This window comes from Melitaea cinxia, chromosome 3, assembly GCF_905220565.1.
Source record: "Melitaea cinxia chromosome 3, ilMelCinx1.1, whole genome shotgun sequence".
In the NCBI taxonomy this organism is placed as follows: Eukaryota; Metazoa; Arthropoda; class Insecta; order Lepidoptera; family Nymphalidae; genus Melitaea; species Melitaea cinxia.
The window spans coordinates 10,759,059-10,787,020 of NC_059396.1; the positions used below are offsets into that span (position 1 = coordinate 10,759,059).

General features: G+C 38.3%; 1 protein-coding gene across 1 annotated transcript; it reads right to left on the minus strand.

Moving 5' to 3' along the window:
• Positions 1 to 151: 151 nt before the first annotated feature.
• Positions 152 to 27,677, minus strand: LOC123669789 (multiple epidermal growth factor-like domains protein 8). Its single transcript, XM_045603380.1, has 22 exons — positions 27,507 to 27,677; positions 27,235 to 27,426; positions 26,936 to 27,162; positions 25,924 to 26,115; positions 25,107 to 25,206; positions 24,450 to 24,895; positions 23,700 to 23,864; positions 18,997 to 19,133; positions 18,469 to 18,702; positions 11,786 to 11,922; positions 11,351 to 11,573; positions 10,737 to 11,275; positions 7,935 to 10,656; positions 7,414 to 7,848; positions 6,980 to 7,144; positions 6,300 to 6,901; positions 4,928 to 5,176; positions 4,401 to 4,666; positions 2,619 to 2,866; positions 1,602 to 2,260; positions 1,082 to 1,230; positions 152 to 260 (listed from the first exon to the last, which is right to left on the minus strand). Exons 1-22 carry the CDS (start codon positions 27,675 to 27,677, stop codon positions 152 to 154), a joined length of 8,367 nt encoding a protein of 2,788 aa, XP_045459336.1.
• Between the last annotated feature and the right edge of the window lie 285 nt (positions 27,678 to 27,962).

A 27,962-nucleotide genomic window follows, 5' to 3' on the forward strand; every position in this document is an offset into this window, starting at 1 on the left:
TAGATATAGAAAAATGTAATTTCTTCCGGCTTCACGAGATGGCGCTGATCGGCGATAAAGCTGATGACTCTATTCCTCCCATAATAAGTTAGTCTATGGTTACCAATAAGGTGTCGGTGCGCACGAGAGCCAGCGAGCGGGCCGGCGCGCGCTAGGAGAGCGCGCGGCGCGGGCGCAGGCGCGCGGGCGGCGCGCGCGACACCAGCACCAGCGCCGACGCCAGCGCCATGCGCACGGGCGCGCGCGCCCCGCCGGGCAGGCTGCGGGGAGGGCCGCTTTAGCATGGCTATTGTTAATGTGCCTGGTTATATACTAAGCGTCTTACTCTCTATATAACGTTCTCTGGACTTTTTGTACAAATATTTCTTTCTAGTTTGAATGTCTGTCCCGAGCGTACCTCGCAGAGCACGTTAAGCTGTCGTTCCCGGTGGTTATCGTACACTTGAACGATCGTTACTAATGTAAGGATCGTTTTCTCGTTATGTATCCGCAGACCTGCAGTGAAGCATCGTGGAGGATTAACCTCCGATCCTTCTAAGTTTTGTAAATTCTTGGTATACAATAAAGTATATTTCGTTCATTCATACATTATATTCTCTTACATATCATATACATTATCTTCACTAATCTGAACGTTTTGGAATAAATTCTAAAAATGCTACATTAACAGAATGGCAGAGTATCGCCGTTATGTATTTAATCGAGGTAAAGCAGCAAAAAATATTCTACTTAAAATCTGGAGCAGTACTTACTCACCTCGACCTTGTAGAAAAGTTAAAAAATATGGTTCTCAAGTTTTGTTGCGTTCCTGTTTTCGGTGAGTAAGGTGGCAAAAGATTCTGGGGAGGGTCGACGACGCGCTAGTGATGCTTCTGGTGTCGCAGGCGTCTATAAAGCTACGGTAACCGCTCACCATCGGGTGGACTGTACGTTTGTTTCAGACTTAGTGAAATAAAAAAGAAGATACGGTGCCGACCCCTCTTCTGCATACAAAAAGAAACTTTCGGCAGAATTATAACCGGTAGTACAAATGGTAAAATAAAACGCGGCTCGCGGCCCCGTGAGAGTGGCGCGCGCTCACCGCACGAGCAGCGAGGTGACGGCGGCGCGGCCGTCGGCGGTGGGCTCGATGGCGACGGGCCGCAGCTCGGCGCGCCGCCGCCGGCCCCACGCGCCGCCGCCCAGCACCACGCGCACCGCCGCGAACGGCCGCTTCGCCATGTGCAGCATCTGCGCACACCACGCACACTAGCCGCGAGCGATCGACTCGCTAAACGATCTCGCACGATCCTGCCCCGTGCAGCTCGATCGCGCAAAATTAGATTTAATTCTGTTATGCAAATGAAAAGCTCTTTTTTTACTTTCTACAATCCGACGTCCCGTTCCAAAGGTTTAGGTGACGAACGAATGACGAAGAGCGGCAGAGCTTAAGTCGTGCTAGAAGCCTTTCGGTACGGACTCGTTAAGATTAAATATACGACTGATGTTTTACTGCATATAATACTTGAGGCTTTTTTTAATTATTGTAAAGTATAATGTCATGTAAGCATTATTTTGTGTTTTGGTTGGTAAGAGTACAAAATGAAGTAGATGAAACTCACCTCTACGACATGTCTCCTTCTCGCTCTACGAACGTCGGCAGCTTGCTTCGCCTTCCACGCCACGACACACGCCGCCAGGAATAGGAAAAAACAGGAGAAGAAAACTGAGAAAAACACGAACAAATCTATGTGCAACTGGTCCTGGCGGAAGAAAGTCACGCCGAAGCTCGCTAAGCCGTCTTCAGAGTTTGCCGCTCGGATGATAATATAAAACTTCGTGCGTGCCAAGTCGTGAACGTTCTGAGGTAAGGTCAGGACGAGGCGGTTACGGAGATTCTTAACGCGAAGCAAAACATTTCTCTTATCCACTGTCACGTACGTAGCTAAGTTCTTAGCCGTAAAATCGGCAAGAACGTATTCTGTCTTGTCATAATACCACGTCACTTTTCCAAGTTTATCCGGTACGTGATCGTCGAATGATGGCATTTTCCGGAAAGGCTCGTGTTTGTAATAAGTGGGATCGAGTTCTACAGCATGAGCGCCTGTGCTCGAATTTACAGAAACGACAAAGGAACTGTCGTTGGGGCTCATGTACAAATCGACAGCACCCTGCGTCACATCGACTATTACTCGTATATCTACGTTCATGAATCGGGGGTTGACGGCTACAAAGACAGTTTGTCCAGGATATAGAGGACGAGGTTTAATTTTGCATTCGTCTGAAATTAAGAAAAATCATTTACTGCACGTTTCACCATGAAATTAATAAAAAAGAAACTGAATACACCACAATTCGTTAATAATAAATATGTAAAAAATATATAATAAAAATAAATAAATATAATATAATATAATATATAAATAAAATAATATAATACTAAATATGTAAAAAATAGACTAAAAGCAAATACCATTTAAAAGTTTGTATCATACAACTAAAATACCAAATAACACGTTTGGTATCCCAACAGTAGGTAACCGTTAATTTGACTAAGTTTTACCATCTGACTTCAAGCGTATCCCTATGAACGATTCTTCAAGGATTGCAATGAAACATAAGCTTATCACTTGACTCACCTATGGACTTCCCGTCGAAGCAGAGCTTGTTCTCGATGTTGATGGTCTTGTAGCACTGGTGGCCGTTGCGCGGGTCGCCCATGTAGAGGTCGCGGCACTTGACGCACTGGGAGCGCCAGCACTCCTGCGCCGAGTTCTTGCTGGAGACGGAGGCCTGGCACGAGGCGTCGCTCTCCGTGTTGTTGCCGCAGTTGCACTTCTCGCCCGTCACCGGGTCGCACGTGTCACCGTGCCCGTGGCACTCGCACCTGTCGCCGTACAATGGTATACTCTCGGAAGTTGCTCACCGTTCAATTTTAAGACAACAGTTATTCGTAAAAATAAAAATGGACCAATAATGACTATAGCAGAACTAGAAATTGAAAAAATACTGTGAATAACGCCAAATTAGTAAATAATGGATAACTTTAACGGAAGTTATACTCGTGAAACAGTATTTTTTTTTAAATAGTAAGTCGACGATAATTCTGACGATTTTATTACATTTCAAAATAATCACTTTATTAATTAATTAATAATAATAATATACCACTTTATTGCAACTAAAGATAGTATACATAGCAAACCTTAATATTAGATACATGTAGTGCAATGGGCGATCTTATTACTAAATAGCGATCTCTTCCAGATTACCCAACAGAAAGAAGCTAGCAGTGTAACAAGCTTGCGAAACGGTAAAGTTTAATCAAAATACATATTTAAATTCCTACATACATACATGCACTACATAGTATAAAACAAAGTCGCTTTCTCTGTCCCTATGTCCCTATGTATGCTTAAATCTTTAACACTACGCAACGGATTTTGATGCGGTTTTTTTTAATAGATAGAGCGATTGAAGAGGAAGGTTTATATGTATAATAACATCCATTAAATAGTGGAGAAATACTGTTATTTTTGAGGTTTCTAATGTGATGTCGTAAATAATTACATTTTTTCCGCTCACATTGCAAACGCAGGAACCCTACGAGCTCTATCAAAATAATGTACTAAGTATTGTATACATTGAAAAGGTCTACAGAAAACTCCGCTATGGTATATGTCTATCTCTTATGGATATCCCACAATAACATTTATTTTGTCATTTACTTTTTACGACAAATAATGGCGAATTTTCAAAGCGATTTTAACCAATACAGCATTAATCCTTATCTTATCAAATAGCTTAAATACATTGTTGATTTAATATAGACCTATGTGGCCCTTTACAGCATATGATTTAAATGAATATTTTCGAAGATATTACAGATTTAAAAATTGCGGTACGTAGCGTTTGCGGCGGTTCCGGCCGGCTTTTACTCTAAAGTTAACGCGTGCGGGCCACGGGCAGTAATGAATAAATCAAAACTACTGGATCAATTTTAATCATTTTTTCAGTGAATGACATAGGCTATAATTATATTTTATATCCGCGCGAAGCCGGAGCGGGTCGCTAGTACATACATATACATAAACATACATACATAAATATATATATACACACAAAACAAACATAAAAATACACAAACATAAGTCAATGAATAAACGTACGTAATAGCAATATGGGTTCAAACAGTGAAAATAAGCATTTATAATAATCATAATTACAGTGTAATATAAATTTTGGAAGAATATTAATGGTTTGATTGAGACCCAAGTGTACTACTCGTTAGTAGTGATGATAAGCCACCGTTTTCTTAACGCGACCAGACGATAAGTGTATTTTCAGAAGTTTAAAGTAAAACAATGACTAGTTCAATAAGCGAGGTACAATAAGCCCGCGCAGGCAATACGTATACGCACGGGCGGCAGGGGTCGCGGAAGTCGTCGGAGCCGCGGAAGTAGCCCTCGAGGCAGCGCTCGCAGCGCGGCCCGTCCGTGTGGTTGGCGCAGCGCAGGCAGCGCGCGCGCGCCGGCTCGCGGAACGGCTCGTCCTCCGCGCCCTCCGCGCCCTCCTCGCCGCTGCACGCCGCCGTGTGCCCGTGGCAGAACACCGAGCACGGGATGCACTGCCCGTTGTCCGTCGGGTCGCCCACGAAGTTCGGCTTGCACCTCTCGCATTGACTACCCTGTCGTGTGAGAACCGAAGACTCGTTTATAGTTACGTCGGCGGGTCCATTGGCAGAAATTAAGCTCATAATCATTACTCGATCGATTGTTTTGTCGTTACCGGTCGCGAGTTTCATTTTGTCGAATGTCCGCTGTCACTTTTGAAGCAAAGTTCGGTGGCGTACGTTGTGAGATACGGACTGTCGCTCGAACGTCGCAAGTAACATATTAGCCTGCCGCATCGACCCGAACGCGGGCGATACGGTAGCTAGTGAACGCACCATGGTGTCGTTGTGGCACTCGATGCAGACGTCGAGCTTGTCGGGCCCCTCGCAGTGCGAGTGGCCGTTGCACTGGCACTGGATGGTGCAGTTGGCGCCCACGTAGCCGAAGTCGCAGCGGCAGCGGTCGGGCTGCACGCAGGCGCCGCGCACGCAGCCCTGCGAGCACACGGCCGCGCACGCGCCGCCCACGCGCCGGTGGCCCGCGCCGCACTGGCACTCGTAGCCCTCGGGCAGGTCGCGGCACACCTGCGCGACCGCGCCCTTGGTTACTAACGAACTTATTCATAAGGAAGATGTCAATTATTTATAATGCTTTTTTGTAATATAATTACAGAAAACGCGAAAATGGAAGCCAAAGCTGTTTCATTCTGTCCAAATAAAAACGAATAATATAATCTTCAGTAAGTTTAGTAATCAAAAGTAATAATGAGAAAGAAAAAAGGACAATAAGTAAAAGTTTCCAACGTTTGAGGTCTATAATAAAAAAAAATACAATCTAATACCGTAAGAAGATGGGGACTTTTGGGCCAAAATGTAATAAGTAAAGATGTGGCTTAAAAAATTGTTCATATTTTTTTATTTTAAAATATAAAATATCAATGTAGAAACGGAGAAAATTGAGAAAGATAGTTTTCGTCAAATTATTTGGATATCGATTCAACTATAATCGATTACAGAATTCAAAAAGAAAATGTTTGCACTAGTTAATTAACTCAAGGTATTTAGATGCGCAATTAAAGCTGTAAACAATAAAGTGCATTTAAACAAAGTTACATTAATAGCGGTACTGCGGTCACCAACCCGCCTGCCCAGCGTGGTGACTATGGGCAAAACACATGAGTTCACGTTATTTTTTGGCGTAAACTTGTGGAGGCCTATGTCCAGTAGTGGACTGTATAGGCTGTAATGAAACATTAATAGCAACAATATCAAGTAATATCTGATAAACTAAAATGATTATCGATTTCGATTTGATTTAAAATAAATCATATTTTTAATGACAAGCTTTGACAGCTTTGACATTCTGAGTCCATTCCTGATATTTATTTATAGTTTCAAGTGTATATCAATATTTTTAACGAGTTTTCAAACATTATTCACTAAATATAACAAACATTAGTGCTACAAGAACTTTGTGATCGGTTTTTTTAAAGACATTGTAACATAACCTCACTTTTACAAAAAGTTTAATAACTCCACTCTCAGATAGTCAAAATATAGATAATTTTCAGCGAGGGATCAATAAGCCTAAATGCATTAATTGATACTATTTTCATTTCATTACATTTCGGCCCAAGAATATATGGAATCATTTCCATCTCCTTTAATTATTTATAATAATTATATTAACTACATTAAACTGACTAACCTCGGATTCCGCTTTACATTGATGGTGATTATTTTCACACTCGTTTTCTGGTGGACAGCGAGTGTAGTGCCAGGAGAACGTGTCATTTGTGCCACTGGTTTGATGAACGTTTGAATACACGGCGGCACAAGTGGTTTTCGATGAATATTCCAATGGAGAATCTATTGATCCCTCAGTACACACGCCTTCTCCATTAGCTCCTTCCAGAGCGCACCAACCGCAATGCGAATGATGAAGACACTCGGTACATTGCTCAAAGGTACCGCAAGGCGCTGGACACTTATTCTTATCAGCCTTCGTTAAAACTAACCCACATACACCACCCGCACAGTACAAGGGTTGATACGCTGGAGAAATGCAAGTACCTAGATAGCTTGCCCAATGACATTCGGATGAACCACCCTCAGCACCCTCTGAACTAAGGCAAGACTGACAGTCGTCGTAAAGGTGGCATCGGCTAGGACACTCTTCTTTCGTAAGCCCGAAGTATGAGTGTCCAAGTTTGAGTGAAAGCGCGAGCAAAGTTGTACGTGGTTCTTCTATTGCAGCACATGTCCAGCTGTACAGCTCTAGCGGGTCGTCTGTGATTCTTGTAATTTGTGCTGAAATATACAAATGTAGAATTAATTTAGTATATATTTAAAGTTAATCATTATATTTAAAATATGTCTAATACCTACCTCCCCTATTCACTAGTCGCGTCCAAGAACATTGATTTGAAACACACTTTTCACAGTCTGGTGCCACACATCTTAATTCAGGACACTGGGCTGAATCACTGATATACGTAGTTCCAGCATTACACTTTATACTTATACAAGATTCGTCTGTTGGGACACATTCACCTGAAAAAATGTACATAATTCATTTTAGATAAGGTTGAGCTAGTTGAACTAGTTTTTGTTTGGATATGATGTCTTATTAACGATACAATCTTTAGCGAAAAAAAATATATATGGGAGGGTCGAACTAAAAAATCCTATACAAATCAGTTGAAGTCAATGAAAATTTATACGAATTTGAATAAAACGGACAAAAAAATCTCACACTAAGCAGTAAAAATAATAACACACCGTGCAGTATTACCCTAAATTATAAGATTATATTAATTTACCGATTCCAGCAGCACACGTTTCACACCATCGACAAGCTGGTTTTTCTTCCGGGTATAGTGGCCAGGCAGCTAAACAAGACATACACGAAGTAAAATTTTCACATGGACGCCTCGCTACCAAATCAGCATCACAAGCCGCACCCGCGTTTGTAGAAATCCTATCGCTACCCTCACAGCCAGGTTTATCCACAGAATAACATTTTGTGTAATCTCCTGTACTACAAAAACTGCAGCCCATATGACTTCGACACTCAATTTTACTAGAACTCCATAGCGAACATAAATCATCGGGCAGAGTTACGCGGGTCACTTGGCAATTAGCACTTCCAGTCCAACCCCCTACTATATAAATATTCCAATCGGTCTCTGATTCCATGTCTATAGCCATTGCATGGGCTATCGTTCTGGGTGGCGGGTGATCGAGAACATTTGATCCTGAAAAAAATAATAATTAATATGTAGCATTTTAAACAATGTAAGAAATTTGCATTGATCTTGATCAAAAAAAAAAAAACACACACCTTTAGAAAGTTTAACCCATTGATTGCAGCTATAAACATATGCAACCAAATTATTAGTTCTTTTATCTGGTATGGTTCTTCCTCCAAAGACGATCATGTAATCATTTGTAGTAACAGCCGAATGCAAGTACGTCGCTCGTGGTAAATTGTCGTGAGCGTTTAAACTGGGAAAAGTGGGTAATTCACTCCAATTCTTAGACGGATAATGAAATGAAAACAATTTATTTGATATTGTAGTTCCATTGTAAATGTACAGTATTCCTCCGAAAACATATAGACTTTGAGATGGTGCGTGATAAACCGTACTGTGGCCGATTATTCCAACTGGCTTTGAACCACCGCAGTTAAGTTTAATCCATTTATCGTTATCCAAATCGAACTCCCACATGTCTGTCATAAAACCTTCCTCTAAAGAAAACCCTCCCACAAGAACCAAACTTTCATAATCTTGATATTTTTGTAACGTTAACGTATGCCCAGCGAGAGGAGGAGGAGACTCTTCTTTACTTTTTATTTGATTCCATCGCCGTTCTTTCAAGCTAAATTGCCAAAAGTCTCTTAATGTTTTATTTTGACCGCTTTTCTCTTGCAAGCTTAGTCCCCCATATATATAAATATTTTGCTTAGAATGATAAATCTCAGCGGCATGAAAATATCGACCTTCTGGCATTTTAGGATCTGGTGTGGCATCAACATTTACTTGCATCCAAGTATTATTTTTGGTATCGTAAAATCTAATATCATTTAAAGGACCATGTGACAGTGAGTAGCCTCCAAACATCCACAGACCTCGTCTATCGGCGACTAAACTATGACCGAATCTTGGTAAAGTTTTTCTCAAATGATCTAAGCCATCAGAAAGAAAATCTGAGTTAAAAAGCTCCGTAAAAACAAGTTGTGATTTGTCAAGTTTTAGAGAACAATCATCGCCACCATAGCCCTCATTACAAAGACATCGACCGTAGCTCGTATCACATACTCCGCCGTTAAGGTGTATACTACAATTGTTACGACAAATTTCTATACCACAATCATAACCACCAAAACCATCTCTGCAAACACAATGTCTATTTTTACAAATTCTAGGCCAAGTACAGTGTCCATCGCAGGCTAAGACATTGTAAACACCTTCGAAACCTTGATCAGGTTGGCTTTGTTTGTAATGAACAGTCAAGTTACCACTGCGAGCTTCTACAACTCCTGAGGAGGCTCCGTTACAAAAAACACCTAATAGTTGACTCTGCTGATTATTCCCTAAATCTGGCACACCACCCAAACCATCATATACATAAACTGCGTTTTGGTCACATGGCACGTTGAACGTTGACGAATTTACTGTGAATTGTATTATTGGGTCTTTAACATCTTCAGCTGATATTATCCATAAGCATTCTTTAGCGGGGCCAATACTTTTAATATCAGGATCCGTTTTATATGAACCTATACCTTCGGTTTGAGAGGCGTTTAACATTCCTCTGGGTTCACACTGATAATAACATCTCCCACCGTGACGGGGATCTCCGTAAAATTTAGGTTTACAGCGTTCGCAGTTCTGTCCCTCAGTATTATCTTTACAAATACATTCACCGGTAGCAACATCACACACACCTCGGGTTTCATCGCCGTGATCATTACAGTCGCAACGGCGACATCCTTGGCCTGCGGTCGCGTTACCGTGACTACCGGGCTTACAGGATTCACAAAATTCACCTTCCGTCCAGTCTTGACATTCGTCACATCGCCCCACACCCGTTCTACACGTAGAATGATTGTGACATCCACAGTTAATCGAACAATCGGCTCCCGTCCAACCCAAGTCACAATGACATTTGTACTGAGGAGCACCCAAACAGTAACCGTGAACGCAGTTATTATAACAAGTGCGCATGCAGCTTTTCTTTCCGTCGCCTATGTATCCCTGTTTACATTTGCAAGTGTACGACCCGTGCGTGTTGTTACAGACGGCGTTTTCGTGACAGTCGTGCAATCTCAGCCCGCACTCGTCGACGTCGGGACACTGCGCATACGCCCAGCCCGCGTCCGCGGAAGTGACGTTTAAGAGGGAAGCGCAATCTACGTGCGAACGAGTAAAATCTCCCTCCGTACACATTCCGTTAATCGGATTTTCGTGCGAGTGGCACCAGCCGCAGCCCATGCTGCGCAAACACGCCGAGCACTGCGCGTGCGCCCGGCAGGACTTGCACTGGCCGGACTTCCGGGGCGCGTCGTCGGCGGGCGTCGAGGCGCGGTCGAGCCACTCGCGGCACAGGCCGAACTGGTACTCGCTGGTGTAGACGCTGAAGCTGAAGCACTGGCGCGTGGCCTCGCACCACACGCAGCGGCCGCGCTCGTCGAGGCAGTGCTCACAGTCGCGGCGCAGGCGGCAGGGCGCGGGGCAGGCGCCGCCCGCCCGCACGGCGCCGCCCGCCCGCCCGCGCCGCGCGCAGCGCGCCTCGTCCGCCCACCACTCGCAGTGGTCCCCGGCCACGCAGCGCTCGCAGCTGATGTAGTTGGAGCAGTTGGGGCAGGCGGCGGGCAGCAGCGTGAGGTAGCGCCACTCGCCGTCGACGGCGCACGTCGCCTTCTCGTCGACGACCCTCAGCTCGCAGCGGTCCGTCAGCTCGCACCACCCGCACGCCGCGTCCGACAAACAGAGGAGGCAGTTGTCGTAGTTCGAGCATTGACCTCCCGAGTAGGGCTCTAAAAATTCAAATGTGAATACCTGAAAATAAAAGGTATCGTACTGCACTACGTACTTTAATTTCATATCATTTATAAAAGAATTATTAATTAAATAAATACCTTAGCACTTTCTTGAGATTTATTGTGAAGTAGTTCCATTTTAGCGTGATGATGGGAAGGATAAAGCCCGGTACGAAGGGAGTCATTGGCGTGCATATCGATTGCGAGGCGGCCGGGTCGTAAAGTTGGCCAGTCGATAGGTGCACACGCGGAAGGTTGAGCTGTCAAATTTGCAACGGGGTCTGTACTATCTCCTAAGTTAAGGGATAAGTTGGAGTATCCAGCACACATATGTAATGTTTCTCCTGTGCCGTTCCAATATTGAGGTATATGTAGCCATCCGCGAAGCCGCGCTTCACTGGCTCCAGTGAATATGTGAGTGCTGCCACCCCCTGTGCCCCAGTCGACAGTCGTCGCATTTACGACAGACACACCATCTGGATGATTCCAATCTGCTGGCTGTTGATATCTGAGAAATGTAAGCCCCGGTCGTTTGTCTAATATTTTACATTCATCTGGATTCGTTACTTCTGTACCCGTCGTGCCCCACCAACCAGGATTTTCAGAAGGGGTATCTTCACCACACACACCATAGTTATCTGAAATTAGCATTGTAAATTATGCCTTATATTACCTTTGAAATATGTGATAGATTGTATAATTGATTCACTTACCGTCTTTGTGATGGCACCTGGCATTTTGGACGCACCAACTACATTGATATAGACCTAATTTGGTGCTAACTGAAGTGAGCGGAGTGCGAGAACTATTTTTTCTTAATTCTGGTCCGTGAATGAGGCAAGAATGACAGTCACCAAGCGCTGGACAGATACCTAAGCAACGTATTGATTGCAAATTTGTGGTACAGTTCGATCCTATTGTTCTTCCGTAGCAAAGCTAAAAAAAAGATAAAAAGTAAATATAATTTTATAAGAACCGTATATCTGATAATCAATGAATTGATCATTAATGAATGAGAACTTGCAGAAATCAAATTTAATAATTTGTAATTTTGTACACAATTAATTTTGTTTTATTTAAAATCATCTAACCTTAATTATAATTGTATCAAATTTAATTTCTAGTGAAGAAATGTATAAAATATTTACCTCGTCAGCCGAGCACCACCCACACTCCGGATCGGCAAGACATTCGGGCTGCGTGCGATGTTTCGGGCACGATGATTCAGGGTCCTTATTAATGATGCCAGCGTGCCAACTCGGCACTACGTATGCTAATAAATCACCTGAAAGTATTTAAAATGCTGTCAATTTATGTTGTTAATTACTAAATGTTGATAAAACATGTGTCCGTCTAAACAGGACTTATGCTTTTACTTTTAATATAATACGTATAAGTGTGGCCACTTAACGATACATACTAAAAATAAAACAAAGATGATGAATAAAATAGTGGTAGTTTGTTTCCATACGAAAAAAAAGCAGGCATATCTAAATCCATCTTAACAAATATGTATGTAGCAAAAATTTTTTGCGTGATAGACTAATTAACATTTGGATGATTTTTAGGATACCTAATGGTCTACATAACATTTCTAAATATAATATGGAAAAAAGTCATTTAATTTTTATTTTATACAAACTAAACGTTATTATTTTTACCCCGGCCTCACGTATTATCTATACCTACTAATATTATACAGGTAAAGTTTCTCACTTTGTTTGTTTGTAGGGGGTAATCTTCGCAAATTCTAATCCGATCACGAAAATTCTTTATATAATAATATATAAACCAGAACTTTCCGGTCCTAGTCGTCAAACTGATACACACAACAGTCACACATTCAGTGCTAAATTATGTGATTAACTGTGTTTTTGCTCAAAAGAACCGTAGAAACCATTGCAATCAAAGATCATGAACCAAAAACAGGGAATTCAACGTTTCTGTGTGATGTTCACGAAAATAAATATAATAAATTATTCCATTACTCAACTTAAAAAAAGTCGGTCAGTTAAGCCTATTGCAGTTCACTGCTGGACAATCAAGAACAAAGAACGTTATAAGAACAATAAAATAGCTTAAGTGGAAGTGGGATGATTCAGAGGAAGTGAAAAATTTTCAAACTTAGTAATGATTCATTACTAATGAATTGGTTCTTAAATGACAGAACGAGAAAACGGGGAAGACCTTTTAGACGACGCACGGTGTGTCGTTTAGCTAAGCTAGGTGGACAAAATTCATGACACGATTTCTAGGAAATAACATTGAAATAATAATAAAGACACTCCAAATCACACGATTCCAGTATTTTTTTTGATTTAAAATTCCAGAGTGATGAGTCATAGGGGTTGGAATTCGTAGTAAGCCGTAAGTTCAAGTGCATTACATAAGTCAGTCGCATTCTCGCTATACTTTCGTTAATACGTTTTTGTGATTGCTTTTAATTTTGTAGAAGTTTGTTGTGATGGATTTTATTTTCGAGGGTAAGTACTATATTCTTTCGTATAAATTAAGTTCAATATCGTCTACATTTATGCTATATAATTTTTTGAAAAATAATGAAAATTTTGCATTATTTTTTCTTTGTTTTCTAACTTTAAACGATCCGGAGAGGCATGTTCCCGCTTGTTTCCGGGCTAAATTTTAGATATATTATACGACTAACCTTTATCTTTATAGTGTAGTTTATTTTAGTCAGCACACTAGAGTACAACATATTTTTTTTAATTTTTTTTCAGAAAAGGTCCAGTCTGTTTCAAGAAAGGATTTTTTTGAAGAGTGGCTGAAGCACACGAAAGATGAAAGAAACTCGCGTCTTTTTGAATTTATTTCACAAAGATTTAACTTTGGTGATATCTCCGAAGACTGTCAGAGAGAAATAAAAATAAAAATAGCCAGTTTCTCGAACAAAATTGCTGCCAAATGGTTGGCCGCAGGAAAGTCAATGGAGCGATTTTTAAATTCAAATGAAAGTTGGATAAATGCTGAGGACATAGAGTTTAGCATACGCACTATCCAGCCAAGACCGTCTACATCATTTCAAGATGTGAGTCCAGCCGGAAGGCCTCGAAAAGACTTTGAGGATTCATCATTTAAGACGAAGAAACGTAGAGTTGAGGATCTCGTACATTCGCGAAGTGTCGGTGAATTGGTGACGGCTGCAGAAGTAGCTGTGCGCTCTACTGGGCAAAGAAACGTTGCTAATGTGATAAGAGACATCGGTGAAAGCACTGAAAATATTAATTTAATTAAATATCGCAAACCAGTGGAGTCAAGAAAGTTGAGTTGCAATGAGGCGTTAGCCTACTATATTGATGCTAAATCAACAACACATTCATATAAGCAGACAAGGAAGTGGTCTATGAAGGCAGGACATCATGTGTTTCCATCATACTATAGTTTACGTAAGTCAAAACAAGCCTGTTATCCTCCAGAGGAGCACATTGTTGTGACAGAAACTCGTGCTGAAATTAATATACAAGCATTATTAAATAAAACTGTTCAGCGCTTAATAGAAGCTCAGAGTGAAGTCATAAACAGTGTGCTCCCAACTAATTCGTCATTTACACTTGTGAGCAAATGGGGAGGTGATGGAAGTTCTGGTCATAGTACCTACAAACAGAGATTTGAGAACGACGAAGATACTGACGAATTTCTATTTGTTTTTTCATTAGTGCCCCTTAGATTGCATGATGGTCACAATATTATTTGGCAAAATCCTCGGCCATCATCCACCATCTATTGTCGCCCAATTAAATTCATATTCGCTAAGGAGACGACTGAATTAACTGTAAGAGAAACCAACGTACTGTTAGGAGACATTGACCATCTGTTTCCTACAGTCATTAACTTTGCTGATTCTCAAATCTCTGTTAAGCATGAACTTTTGTTGACAATGACGGATGGGAAGGTATGTAATGCCTTGACTGAAACACATTCGTCACAAAAATGTTACATATGTGGTGCTACACCAAAAATGATGAATGACGATAACAGGAATTTTGACAGCAAACAAGAACATTTTGGCTTTGGTTTGTCAACACTTCATGCTTGGATTCGTTGTTTCGAATGCTTGCTGCACATAAGTTATAAGCTCGATATAAAAAAATGGCAAGCTAGAAGCAACGAAGATAAGACTAGTGTGAAGTTGCGCTCAGAAGATATAAAACGTAAATTTATAAGTGAAATGGGACTAATTGTAGACAAAACAAAGCCAGGATTCGGGTCCACGAATGATGGAAACACAGCTCGTCGGTTTTTTGGGAATCCCGAGTTGAGTGCTCAGATCACGGGATTAGATGTTAATATCATCAAACATTTTGATGTTCTTTTGAGGACATTGTCTTTTGGTTTCGAGATAAATTTAGTTGAGTTCAACAATTATTGTCTAGAAACCAGAAGGCTGTATCTCAGTCTCTATTCTTGGTACAATATGCCGGCCACAGTACACAAGATACTGATCCACAGTACTGAGGTTATTAAAGCTGCTTTGCTTCCAATTGGGCAGCTATCAGAAGAAGCCCAGGAAGCACGGAACAAAGATTTCCGTAGGTTTCGGGAACATCATACCAGGAAACGGTCACGTATTTCCACGAATAGAGACCTATTGAACATGTTGATAATAACATCTGACCCTTTGATTAATAGCCTCCGAGAGATTCCTAAAAAGAAATCAAATAAGTTATGTCCTGAGGTATTAAAACTTTTAGTATCTCCCAGCACTTCTAAGCCACGGACTAGGTCTGCCTCATTAACGTCAAATGAGGATGATTATTTATTAGAGGATTCCTCTGAAGATTCCGATTAATTTTTATATTTGTAAATAAATTTATTATAATTTGTACCTTTTTTTTTTAATTTTTATATCTATTTTTCAATGTATATATACATTATAATGTTTATATAAATATATATTTAAGTTTCTTCTTTTTGTATATATTTTAATCATAAGAGTATTTAAGGTCAGCTAAGATTATTTTAGTGTATGTTGCCATTAGTTTTTAAGATTTAGATAAGGGAAAAATAATAAAATATATATTTTTATATTTTCGTCTTTTTTTTTGTTTTTAATATATCATCACTCCGAAACAGTCATTATATTAATATATCAAGGCAGTACTACACAAAAGTGGCGAAAAATAATTTTGTCCACCTAGCTTGTTCTACTCGACACACTGTGCGACGGACTGATGAAATCAAAGCCGTAGCAGGTTGTACTTGGTCAAGAGTAGCTAACGATAGAGAGAAATAGTGATAGTTGGAGGAGGCCTTTGTCAACCAGTGATATATATAAAGACAGGAAGTCGATCCATATTAAATTTAGTTTTATAAATTAATAATTTATATATAATCAAGTAAATTACTGTTTGAATAACTCAATAATTGATCGCGATGGATTCCTAAACTACTTAACTGATTTTAATCAAATTTGCATACCGTGTGCAGTTTGATCCAACTTGAAAGATAGGCTATATTTTATTTCGATATAAATAATTATTATATTCACAAAAAAAAAAAAAAAATAGGCGATACGAAGTTGGCCAGGCCAGCTAGTGTATAGAAATAAATAAAATTGGAGTGTTTGTTTATAATATTAAAATAACTGCTTATTACTTATACCAAAAACTTATACCAAAATAACATTTTTAGAATTTTGGTCTGTCTCTCTGTTTGTTTCGGCTAATATCTGGAACGGCTGGACCGATTTTTACGGAACTTTCACTGGCAGATAGCTGATGTAGCAGGATTACTAAGGCTACTTTTATTTTAGATTTTTATGACTCTGCGCACTGAACAATAACTTTTTTGTTAAAACCTCCCAAACGTTGTTTTGCCATATATGTTATGAACCCCCTTAATCCCCCCCCCCTTATAAATTAGATGTATAAATAATAATTGTGTTTGCAGGCAAACGAAAAAAAACCGACTTCAATTATATCGACAAGTAATACAACGTAGGTAGACGAAAAAATAGTCAATTAAATACGCATTATCAAAGATTAATCCAAAAGTTGCAATCAGATCTCGATGAAATTTAAATGTAGCCACATGATAAGCTATATTAATCTAACAGAGGACCAACTTAATAGGCCTAGGGTTTATATTGTGCCTTCGCAAATATGACCATGTTTCTGAATTTCGTTCCAAGCTCAAGTGGCTTCCAATACGTTCTCGCCGAAACCACCGCAACCGGAAACCAACGAAACCGAACCATGCATTGTCTCTTCTGTACTGTGTGTGTTTGACTCTAAGGCTCCGTGTTATTTAAAAGATAAATTTGTATTTCTTGGGGACCTTTTCTTCCCTAAGATCTCACAAAGATTTTCAGTCAGTCTTTCACCATTCGAGCAATTAAGCTATGGAATAATTTACCATTATATATAAAAGAAGCCAAATCACTCCCAACGTTCAAAAAATTAGTTAAAAAGCATTACCTTAATACTGAGGGCGATTCGAATTATTTATTTATAGAATATATTTATTGACCTCCATCCAAGTGATTATTGAGTGCACTCACACTCTCCGAGGAAGCTGCAAAGGTGTTATACGGTTTTGGTTGCCTTTAGTTACCCTTTTACAACATCCTAGGCATAGGAAGGGGCGACCCTATTTTAGTTATTATTAATTGTGACTAGATCATTCCACACCGTTATGTACAAACCCTTATTTAAAATAATGAGTGTTTTTGTCAATAGCGAAAATGAATACGTGACATGTGAATGTATTAACATAACAATAAAATTTTAATTCGTAACTTAACACATATATTTATCGACATTAAGTTTCTATATTTCTTTTTAATTTTACATCAGAAATTAGATAAAATTAAATGTTTCTCGTTTTCATCGAATTCATATTCGTGTATAATTATGTAGATAAGTTTACACGTTACATAAAGTCACATGACTTTGTAATATAGACGACAACCTTGGAACGACCTCTACATTCCTTATTTGTTTTTATATCTTAAGTAAGGATTTTATGTGAATATTAAATTAATATCTATCCTTTATATTTTATTTTTTAAGTATTTTATCTAAACCCTTTACAGTGTAAGTTAAAATTTATTTTTTCAAACATTAATCTCAGAAGAGAATAAGAAACTATCAGTAACTAGCTGACCCGGCGAACTTCGTATCGCCTAACACAAACTTTATCGTATGGTATTAAAGTTCAAATTGACTTTTAAGTATTATCACAAATCTTTTGTATGGGAGTGTGTTTGTTGTTGTTGTTTTTAGACTTTTTCAGGAAATTTTTTTTTTTTTTTTTTTAGAATTTTTCTCTCCGTAAGAACCATCCTCGTACTTCAAGGAATATTTTAAAAAAAGAATTAGCGAAATCGGTCCAACCGTTCTCGAGTTTTGCGCTTAGCAACACATTCAGCGACTCATTTTTATATTATAGATAATAGTATTTCTTGAACGATTAGTTATGAACAAAGTTTATGGGCAATAAATCATTACACGTATTATAAGATAATCTCTTTAACGGATAAATATATTTTTTCAATGTCTACACACTTGAAAATTGGGTTCTAGTAAATGTAAAATTACATATTTGATATCGTAATAGTTTAAAAAAGTATTTAGCGATATATTTACAATTCATTAGCGTATTATGTGTAAAGCACCTTTTGTATAAGAGTAGGAAAGATGTTACTATTTGCTGAAAAATGAATGAAAGAAGCTGAAGAGTCTGTTGACATCTAGAGCATATCCGAAGAAATACTCGTTCGAATTGAAAAATTATTTTAATATTGAATAGTCCGTTCAATGTACATATACAAATAATAGTTATTTAGGAATACTTTAAAAATTATAGTATTTACCATTAACATTGCCGTGGTAACCTCCGGCAATGAGTAGAGTAGAAGGCGGTTTGAGCGCGGCGGCGTGGGCGAATACTCCTTGCTTCTTCGGATAAAACTTGCGAGTTTTACCCAAAACATCCAGTGGTATCCACGAATGACACCCGAGGTGATATAAATACATCTGTCCGTCATAGCAGATTTCTTCCCTATTGTGTCTATGAGAGTATCCGCCAAACACTACCAAATAGTTGCCTGAAAGTAACTATTAGGTTTAGTGTGACGATGACTATATGCACATGAGCTGCAAGCTAAATCGCGTCGGGTATATCCTAAATTTAAGAATTTTTACGTAAGCATAATATCTTAAAATAAAAGTCTGCCCAAATATATGTGCAACTCAGTCGTGCTATACATTTAATAACTAAAAATTCTAAAATACTTTTATTCATCTTACAAAACACAATCAAAATAATCTGTCGAGTCACGCATACAAATTGCACTCGTTTACACGAAATTTGGTTGTTAATAAAAGCGGTTACTAATTACCGATGACGGTCGCCGTGTGGAAGGCTCGCTCGCGCGGAACGTAGGTATCGCGCAAGTGAGCTCGAGGATAGTGGATCTCGCTCCAGTGCCTGTAGTCTAGGTCGAAGGCGAACATCCGATCAGAGAGCTTGGAAAACCTATGATAAGTTTAATTATTTTAATTTATTAAATCAAATAATGAGAAATGCGGAAAAATGTTGCGGGTTCGATCCCCGCACATGACAAACATTTGTATTGGCCATACAGGTGTTTGCCGTGGTCTGAGTGTTTGTGCAGTCCTTGTGGGTCTCCCCACCGTGCCTCGGAGAGCACGTTCAGCCGTCGGTCCCGGTTGTTATCATCTACACCTGATAGCGATCGTTACTCATAGTAGGGAATATATCCGCCAACCTGCATTGGAGCAGTGTGATGGATTAAGCTTTGATCCTTCCCTAACATGGGGAAAGAGGCCTATGCCCAGTAGTGGAATATTATAGGCTAAAGCGCGAAAAAATTGTATTGTCTGAAAGAATTGGCTAGTTTAACCAAAAGCCGCCGATACGTGTAGTATACACGACCATACTATCTCTAAGATCCTATCTATGTATATATTTTGTACAATAAAATTAAAATAAATAAATACAATAATAAACATAATGTTTTTCAAATCAGACATTTTAAGATAACAGAAATTACTTAAGAATGATTCACACTGATGATGTCACGGTCAAGTATTTTGTCAAATTAAAATGTTTTATTTTTTGAGTGCATTAATGCATTAATTTCACGAAGTTATAGACAAATATAAAAAATTAAATGATATGTATGTTGCAGTCAAAACTCTTAACCAGTCAAAAGCACTATTGACTAGCAAAATCAGTCAGAAGTACTTTTGACCGTTTGCTTTAGTCAATAATACTTTTGACTAAAATAGCAGTTAAAAGTACTTTTGCCCAATGGAGCTGGTTAAAAGTACTTTTGACTAAATGATTCCGTCAAAAGTGGTTTTATATTACTCATTATTAGTGGAGAACGTGCTGATATTAGAAGAAAAATGAGTGACTACGAAAAGAAAGAAGGCGTTTTTCAAAGAATTTTAGCGATGGAAGATATGAAAGATAGTCATTTCAATGTGATGACAAAAGAAAAATTTAAAAAGTTTGTAATGGATGTGGAAGAAGCAAAATTTAATGAAAAGGAAACACCATTACAGTACAGTAGACTACAACGCTTTAACACATTGAAGTTTGTGGTATAAAAAAAATTAATTACAAACACAGAACCTGTCAAATATTTTTGCCGGCTGAGGAAATCTACGACATTATTGATGCTGCTCATATTTCTATAGGGCATGGTGGTCGCGACAGACTTAAGAATGAAACGGCAAAAAAGTACGCTAATATTACAAAAGAAATGATTAATATATATTTATCAATGTGCGAAGTATGCCAAAGGAAGAAAAGCAAGAAAAGGATGGGTCAGGTTTAGAAACCGATCCTGCACACTGAAATGAACAGCCGCTGCCAAGTCGATCTGATTGACATGCAGTCGCAAGAAGATCGTGGGCATAAATTTATTATGGTTTATCAGGATCATTTGACTAAATTTATTCACATCTAACGAGTTAATAGTGCTTTTGACTGACGCTTTTTTGAAGTTAAAAATACTTTTGACGGACAGCGTCAGTCAAAAGTATTTTTAACCGCGAATTTGCAGTCAAAAGTACTAATAACCAATAATTTTCAGTCAAAACCACTTTTGACCAACTTGTCCAGTCAAAAGTACTTTTGACTGATTTCGCTAGTCAATAGTACTTTTGACTGGTTAAGAGTTCTGACTGCAACATGTATACTTACAGACACACGTTATCATGTATTTATTTTTTGAATTTATTAAAGAAACATTTTTATGAGATATTTTAGTGTCAAGACAACAAGCCCCCATTCCCTGACTAAGGAAGCGCATTACCACCTTCTTACTTGCCCGCGAACGGGTGGCCCCTACCTGCTAACTAACGAGGCTTTGGCGACCGATGGATGGCGGAATAACCATTCTCATAACTTGGCTGAGTAAGAACACAGGCTGGTGCCGGGCAGCAGCAAAACCAGCGCAACCAACCTAGCACTGCGTTGACCAACTCGCTTGCTCACTTGGTCGTTATTGAGCAGAAACATTGTATGAGACACACCAATAAACCAAAGTCCCCAGTCCCCGGTGGCTCCGCTATTCCTGGCTTAGGCAGCGGATACGGTATTAGCGGGCCAGGTGTTAGCGGGCCAGGTGTTAAGAATCTCCGGAAAAGATTCCGTTGCCAACCCCGACGACTGGACCTAGCTATCTAAAATGCACACACACTGAGAACGGATGAAAATATCATCGATTTGAAAGAAGCAGTGGGCAAGTTACACCGCGATGTTGTAGGATTATCTAAGGTCCATAGAAAGGTGGACGACACGTCGATCCTCAAATCTGATAACTTGTTTTACTACCGTAAGAGCGACCGTCAGTCCCAGGGTGGTGTCGGGTTCTTCGACCACACACGTTCTTCGTATACAACGTTGTACTAGTCGAGAGCATGTCGAGCCCTATCGTACCATATAATCAAAATTAACAAACGGTATTTGTTGCAGGTTATACAGCTTTACGCACCAACATCGACACAGCCCGAAAAGGGTGTGAATATATCAACAGTCAGTCAAAACTTTAGGACATACTACAGACTTGTGATGGGGGGTTTCAACGCAGAGCAGTAGCAAGTAAGTAGTTCAGCGACGAAAGTGGGACAGTTTGGCAATGAGCAAAAAAACCACAGGGGTCAAATATTAGCGGACTACATGGAGAGGGGATGTTCAAGATTAACTCCTTCTTCAAAAAGTAGCCACAACGAAAGGACTTGATTGAGTCCCTATGGCTCCACGAGAAATGAGATTAACCTCATTATGTTAACCAAGTGGCGTACATTCAATGATGTCTCTGTGATTAATAAGGTTAAAACCGGCAGTGGTGACCGTCTGGTTACAGATACATTGAGTATAAATATAAAGCTAGAAAGGTCCATACTGTCCATACTGATTAAGCCTACGGTCTGACCTACCTAGTTTATTACATCCAGAACACCAAAATATTTGGCTAGAACTGCAATACCCCGCGATTGTTAAGCTAATTGCGATACTGTGGACGAGTTAAGCAACAGGTTGGTGAGCCCACTACACACAAAAACAAAAAAAAAATATGATCAAACTCTCAGGCTTAAGGACAATGACAAAGGATGAAACTGCATCTCTAAAGCACTAAAACAAGCCCTACGTATTTTTAATAACCAACATATAAAATATACTATTAAGTGCAATTATTAAATAAATATTGGCAAGAGATCTATCTGTCTATGGGTCAAAGTTCGGTCAAAGTCGTCTCGTTTCGTCTGAACCAGAGATATTAGGGGAGGTCAAGAAGTTCTATGGACAGTTATATACTACAAATCAAACCGGTGGGGCATTTGGAGAATAACCCTTAAACCAAATTGACCGGTTACTATACAAAAGATATCCAGGACGGCTGTCTACATGAGATTAGGATGGGTTTTAAACAGCTTAAAAATAACAAGGCTCATGACTCTAACAGGCGATGACGGAATCACCGCGTAACTTCTGAAGAATTACCGATATTAAAAATGCTTCGTCAATTATTCAATTCCGACATTCTTGAGGGCATTACGCGAAGGCTCTGCACAGACGCATGGTAGTTGTTTTTCAAAAAGGGCGACAATACATTTCTGAAGATATATAGACCAATTTCGGTGCTGAGTGTTTTTTATAAATTGTTTTCGAACTTCCAAACGAGGAAACTTTCGTATGTGCTTTAGTACCACAGACTACAAATAAAACAAAAAAAAGCAAACTGAGGAGTACCGGACACTTTGCTTAGCGTTTGTGGACGAGAAAGCTTTTAATTCGGTGGAAACCTGGGCTGTGTTGTATTGCAGAGATGGATCAACTACCGGTTTGTCCAAGTTTTGAAGTGTTTGTACGAAAACGTCACAATGTCAATTTTAATAAAAAAATCAGACCACGAGGCAGTTCGACGAAGTGTGACTAGGGGATGTTATCCGCCCGAAGCACTTTACTTAGAAGACGCTTTTTAATTTCTGGATTGAAACGAATATGGCATTAATATCAATGGCGCGTACATCACCTACTTTCGGTTTGCCCATGACATAGACGTGATAGCGGAGACTCTGGAAGACCTCAATAAAATGCTTATCGACCTTACCAGTATTTTAAATTAAGTTGCCCTTAAAATTAATATGAGCAAGACGAAAGTCATCAAGTAAAAGAATTTGATTCATGTCTAGACGGTTAAACAAAACATAAAAATTCAAAATAGAACACTACAAAGTTTTTACACACTATGAATCATAAAGTAAGGTGGACAACAACTAACAACGGATTTATTTCGCTTGTTTCTTATAATTTTATTCATGTTGTTAAGTCAGAGACTAGACTACTAAGAAACTAGCAAAAAAAGTAAATCTTTAGTACAATCTTGTTGTTTATTTTCATACTCTTCCAGTCTATTTAAAAAAAAAAGTATATATAGATATTAGACTTAAGAATCATAGAAATTCGTAACGGGATTCTGAGAAGTCATAAGATCAATATAGTTTTAAATTTTTGCTTTTACCATAATTTAAATAATTATTAATCTAACACACAAGTGTGTGGTACCTGGCGACGCTGGCCACCACCCCGCCGTACACGAGGATGGAGTTAGAGGGCGCGTGGTGCACCGCCGTGTGCGCCACCACGCGCACGTCCAGCTCCTTGCCACCGCGCACCTGCACCTTTTCCCACGTCTCACCGCCATTCTCGCTCAACTTTATTTTGTACAGACTAAAAATATACAAAATAAGTTAGTATGATCATTATAGAACTTGAAGCAGGACATGAAACAATGGTCTGACCTATAATTATGCAAAGGGGAGAAGCGTTATTGGGAAAAGAGACCATGACAATAATAGCTGGAAACAATAAAGTCCAGAATAAAGAGATACTATTATGCTCATCGCATCAATTGATGAAGATAACAATACTAGCGATAATTTTATTGTATACATGTTTAACACATACAATGTTTAAGACAATAAAAATACTTCTTATGTTACGATTTACGATCGAAAAAGAGAATTTAATTGTAATGAAATTAGTTACTCACCTTTTAGACATGACTCTGAGATGAGACAAGCAAATTGCATATTTATTTACTGACACTAGACTTCGCTATATAACAATTTAAAGTGTATAAGAATAACTTGTGTTATGTAATACTTTTCCTACCGTTTAATTTAATACTTATAATCAAATGCAATGCAAAAAAAGTACATTCTATAAAACTTTTTTTCTCAACGTGGATTTAAAAAATATATATTATACTTCATCATCATTTATCTACATACAATATGTCAAAACAAGACTGACCTTGACGAAAATTCGCCGTCCACTGTACTTCCTCCAAACACATACAGTTCATCCTTGACGGCAGTTAGCGTATGACGCGTCAAGCCAGGTGGAATGAATGTAGAATTTGCAGCTCTAAGCGTCCACACATTAATTACAGCATCATAGTACCACAACTCGGAGGAGAGACTTCCGTCTGACAGCTTACCGCCGTACAATATAAAACCGTTTTTATAAGCACATGCCGAGTGCCCATACCTCGGTTCAGGTTTAGAGTAATTACTTTTAGCATTCGAGCTAAGAAATTCAGGCCGATCAGTAAATTGTAAGTAGCTTTCAGAGTAGGGGGTGGATGTGGGCGAGTACATTAGAGGTAAAGTGGTTTTGTCATGGTTTGAAAATGATGTCAATAGCAAATTAAAAAGAGAACTCCGATTGCCTATCTGCCAACTTCCATCAATGTTTCCCTAGAATAACAATAGATATTAAAACAAATGAACAAAATATTTTCTGTTATAGTTTTATTGTTACAATAATTATTAAAAAATATCCTAATTTATTCAGTTACTATTATGTTTAAACAGTTGTATAAAATATGCACTTTATATAATTAGCACTTTGAAAATGAAAAGAGAATAATAAATTCTACAATATAAGGTGTTAATAAAAACTATTTACCTTAGTAAATAAAGTTAGTAAGGATTTATCAATTTCTTCATTGGTAGGGTAGCGTCTTAAGACTTTTCCGTTTTCGTCATACCATTGACTAGTAGAAAATCTGTTAAACAAGCACGTTAAACGTACAACAAGGAAGCAATAATAATATCTTGCGATAATTATTATAATAGCTTTATCTCACAATTGACAGAAATAATAACTAACAATATTGTATAGGAAAAGATAAAGATTTTAAAGTAGATAAGTCAATAGAGTAATCGTACAGATATATTTATTCTATTAAGAGTAATTGAAGGTCGTTCATCTCTAATAGACATTGCTAGTTATATTATAAGCGATTTCTTAGATAATAATGTATCTTAAATGCACTTAAGCCTAGTTGCTATGTTAAAAATCAGTGTGTGTGTCATCTCCGACTGGGGACTAAAGTTTACTCTTCATTATAGTGATATTTAAAAATTATATTGTTCTGTTAAATGAAGCAAATTATAATTGATTAAATTAATAAAATTCTGAAATCAAAACCTACTCTGATGCTTGCTATTCATATAAGTAAATTGACTGTTACTATTATAGCTATGCTACAGCTAAAAAGACTGTAAAGCATCACACTCAGCGTAACTGCTGTTTAGTTGTTTCACATGATTTCAATCCTCATATTTTTTTCTTACCATGCACCTTATATAGTTTTTTAAAAATAATTAATTAATAATAAAAAAGCTATGTTTTTTAACAATGATATGTTCGAGATTGAACAGTTTAATAGAAAATCAAATGTTTTTTTTGAATGAACTCTGCTGTATACTTGTAAACTTACTTATAAATCTCTAATAAACCTAAAACTCTATTCAGATCATATCCTCCAAATACATATAGAGAGTCTGTTTGGTTAACATAAACAGCCGAATGAGCAGCTCTTTTTGTCATGCCACTTTCTGTGTGAGATATCCAGTGCCAGCTATTGCCTTCTTTGTCATTAGTTTTTAGGGAACATGATTCGCCAGAATATCTGTAACAAATAATTATTTTTATTACAATGAGTAAAAGCTTCAAATTATTGATACAAATAATGTGTAATGGTGAAGAATCATAAAAGCAATTGAGCAAGAAAGTCATAAAATGTAACTTAAAAACTTCCATCACTTTATCATATTTTGACAAGGCTGATTAATGATGGGTGTGCCGTGTCGGCGGCGTCTAAACACTGACGGTCATTATCATGGTTGTTATCATGTATACCTCATAGATAGACGTTAGAGAGACGTTACCCATAGTAGGGAATATATCCACCAACCGGCATTTGAACAGTGTGGTGGATTAAGCTCTGAACCTGGATGGGAAAAGAGGCCTATGTCTAGCAATGGGATAATACAGGCTGCATTGCATATCACGTTTTGAAATAATTTAACACTTCGCTATTCATGTGAAAGATTCAATTGAAAAAAAAAATTCAAAATAAAATGTTATAGTATCTGTATGTTCATAGAAAGGATCATAAGAAGAATAGTAAAAGCACCATTTTTTTTTTCTATTCTATTCTTGTCTATCAAAATCATTGTCTCTCATTGTTTTATAAAAATATTTTAAAAAGGATATACTGGAAGACTTGCCTTACTATACTTTAAAATATTATTCTAAATACAGAAACGCATCTTTTCATTATTGACTTAAAATGAAATTTATTAAATGCTATCAGCTAGAACTGAGAATATTAAGAAAGTGGGTGAATAAAAAATTATTTAGAATGAATATTATAATAATTAATAAACTTTATTGACAGTTAATTTAATAATGTAAAAATAAAAATATAACAACAACACACAACTTACCCCTTTTTACAAAGGCATCTATCACCTTTACATTGTCCATTTCCAGAGCATCCATTAGGACATAATTCTACACTGCAATCTGGCCCCCCCCAGGTACCCACACAAAAGCACTTATTGGACATACATAAACCTCGTCCAGTGCAATTGTTTGGACAATTGTGAATAGCATACGTCGCTCGGAAACCATCTAACACATAGTTTGTATCACTATAAAGTAATATTAACATCTAAAAAGAGAATAATCAAGTTAGAATCAAAAGTACAAATATTAAGTTGTACTTATTTAGATTGCTACTTACATATCCACTAGAAGCAGTAACATTTTGTGGCTCTGTTTTTCCACTGAAACTTCCCAATAACGGAGCATCGAATGAATCGCCGTCATATACAAATACATAGTCATAGGAACATTCAGTGCCCATACGAAGGAAACTCAATGTTATGTACTGACTTTTATTAGCTGCCTTAATAAGCCACTCACAATGTGAATCCTAGGAAGAAGAGAGCAAATATACTTAAAGCTATAAGTACTTTATAACTAAGTGAATACTAACTTTTGCCATTCACATACTTGCGTATAGTTAGAGTTAGTGGGGCCATCAGTAATTATTCCACTTGGTTCGGTGAAAACTCTACGGGTCTTGTCGCAAGGTGCTGTAGACGCAGCGCACAATACAGCTAGGCAAGTCCAGCTGAGAACTACTAAACTTACACTTTTCTCCCGAATACGTGGATAAAACATGCCTCTTCCAATTTATCACAAAACGTAAATCAAACATAAGAGCCATATAATCATGAAATTACGACTAATATCACTAAAATGTTAAATAAACAATACTCATTTATGTGACATCTACTTCAAGGCTAACTACTATATAATATGGACGCTGCTACAATAACTTGAAAATGGTTTTGGCTGATTAAAGAGATATTGCTTTCTTGTTTAAAATTTGTTTACAATTCTAATATTAATGACATTTTAATAGGTACTTTCTAACGAGTTTTCCACAAACAAACAAACTCATCG

What these genes read in the sequence shown, in the direction of transcription:
- LOC123669789 (XM_045603380.1), bottom strand. Translation starts at nt 27,677, where the DNA reads ATGTTTTATCCACGTATTCGGGAGAAAAGTGTAAGTTTAGTAGTTCTC. An exon ending in CTAACTCTAACTATACGCAA is followed by an intron (nt 27,427 to 27,506) that starts GTATGTGAATGG and finishes TCTTCTTCCTAG; the next exon opens with GATTCACATTGTGAGTGGCT. An exon ending in TTACCACGGCAATGTTAATG is followed by an intron (nt 11,923 to 18,468) that starts GTAAATACTATA and finishes AAATACTTTCAG; the next exon opens with GTGATTTATTAGCATACGTA.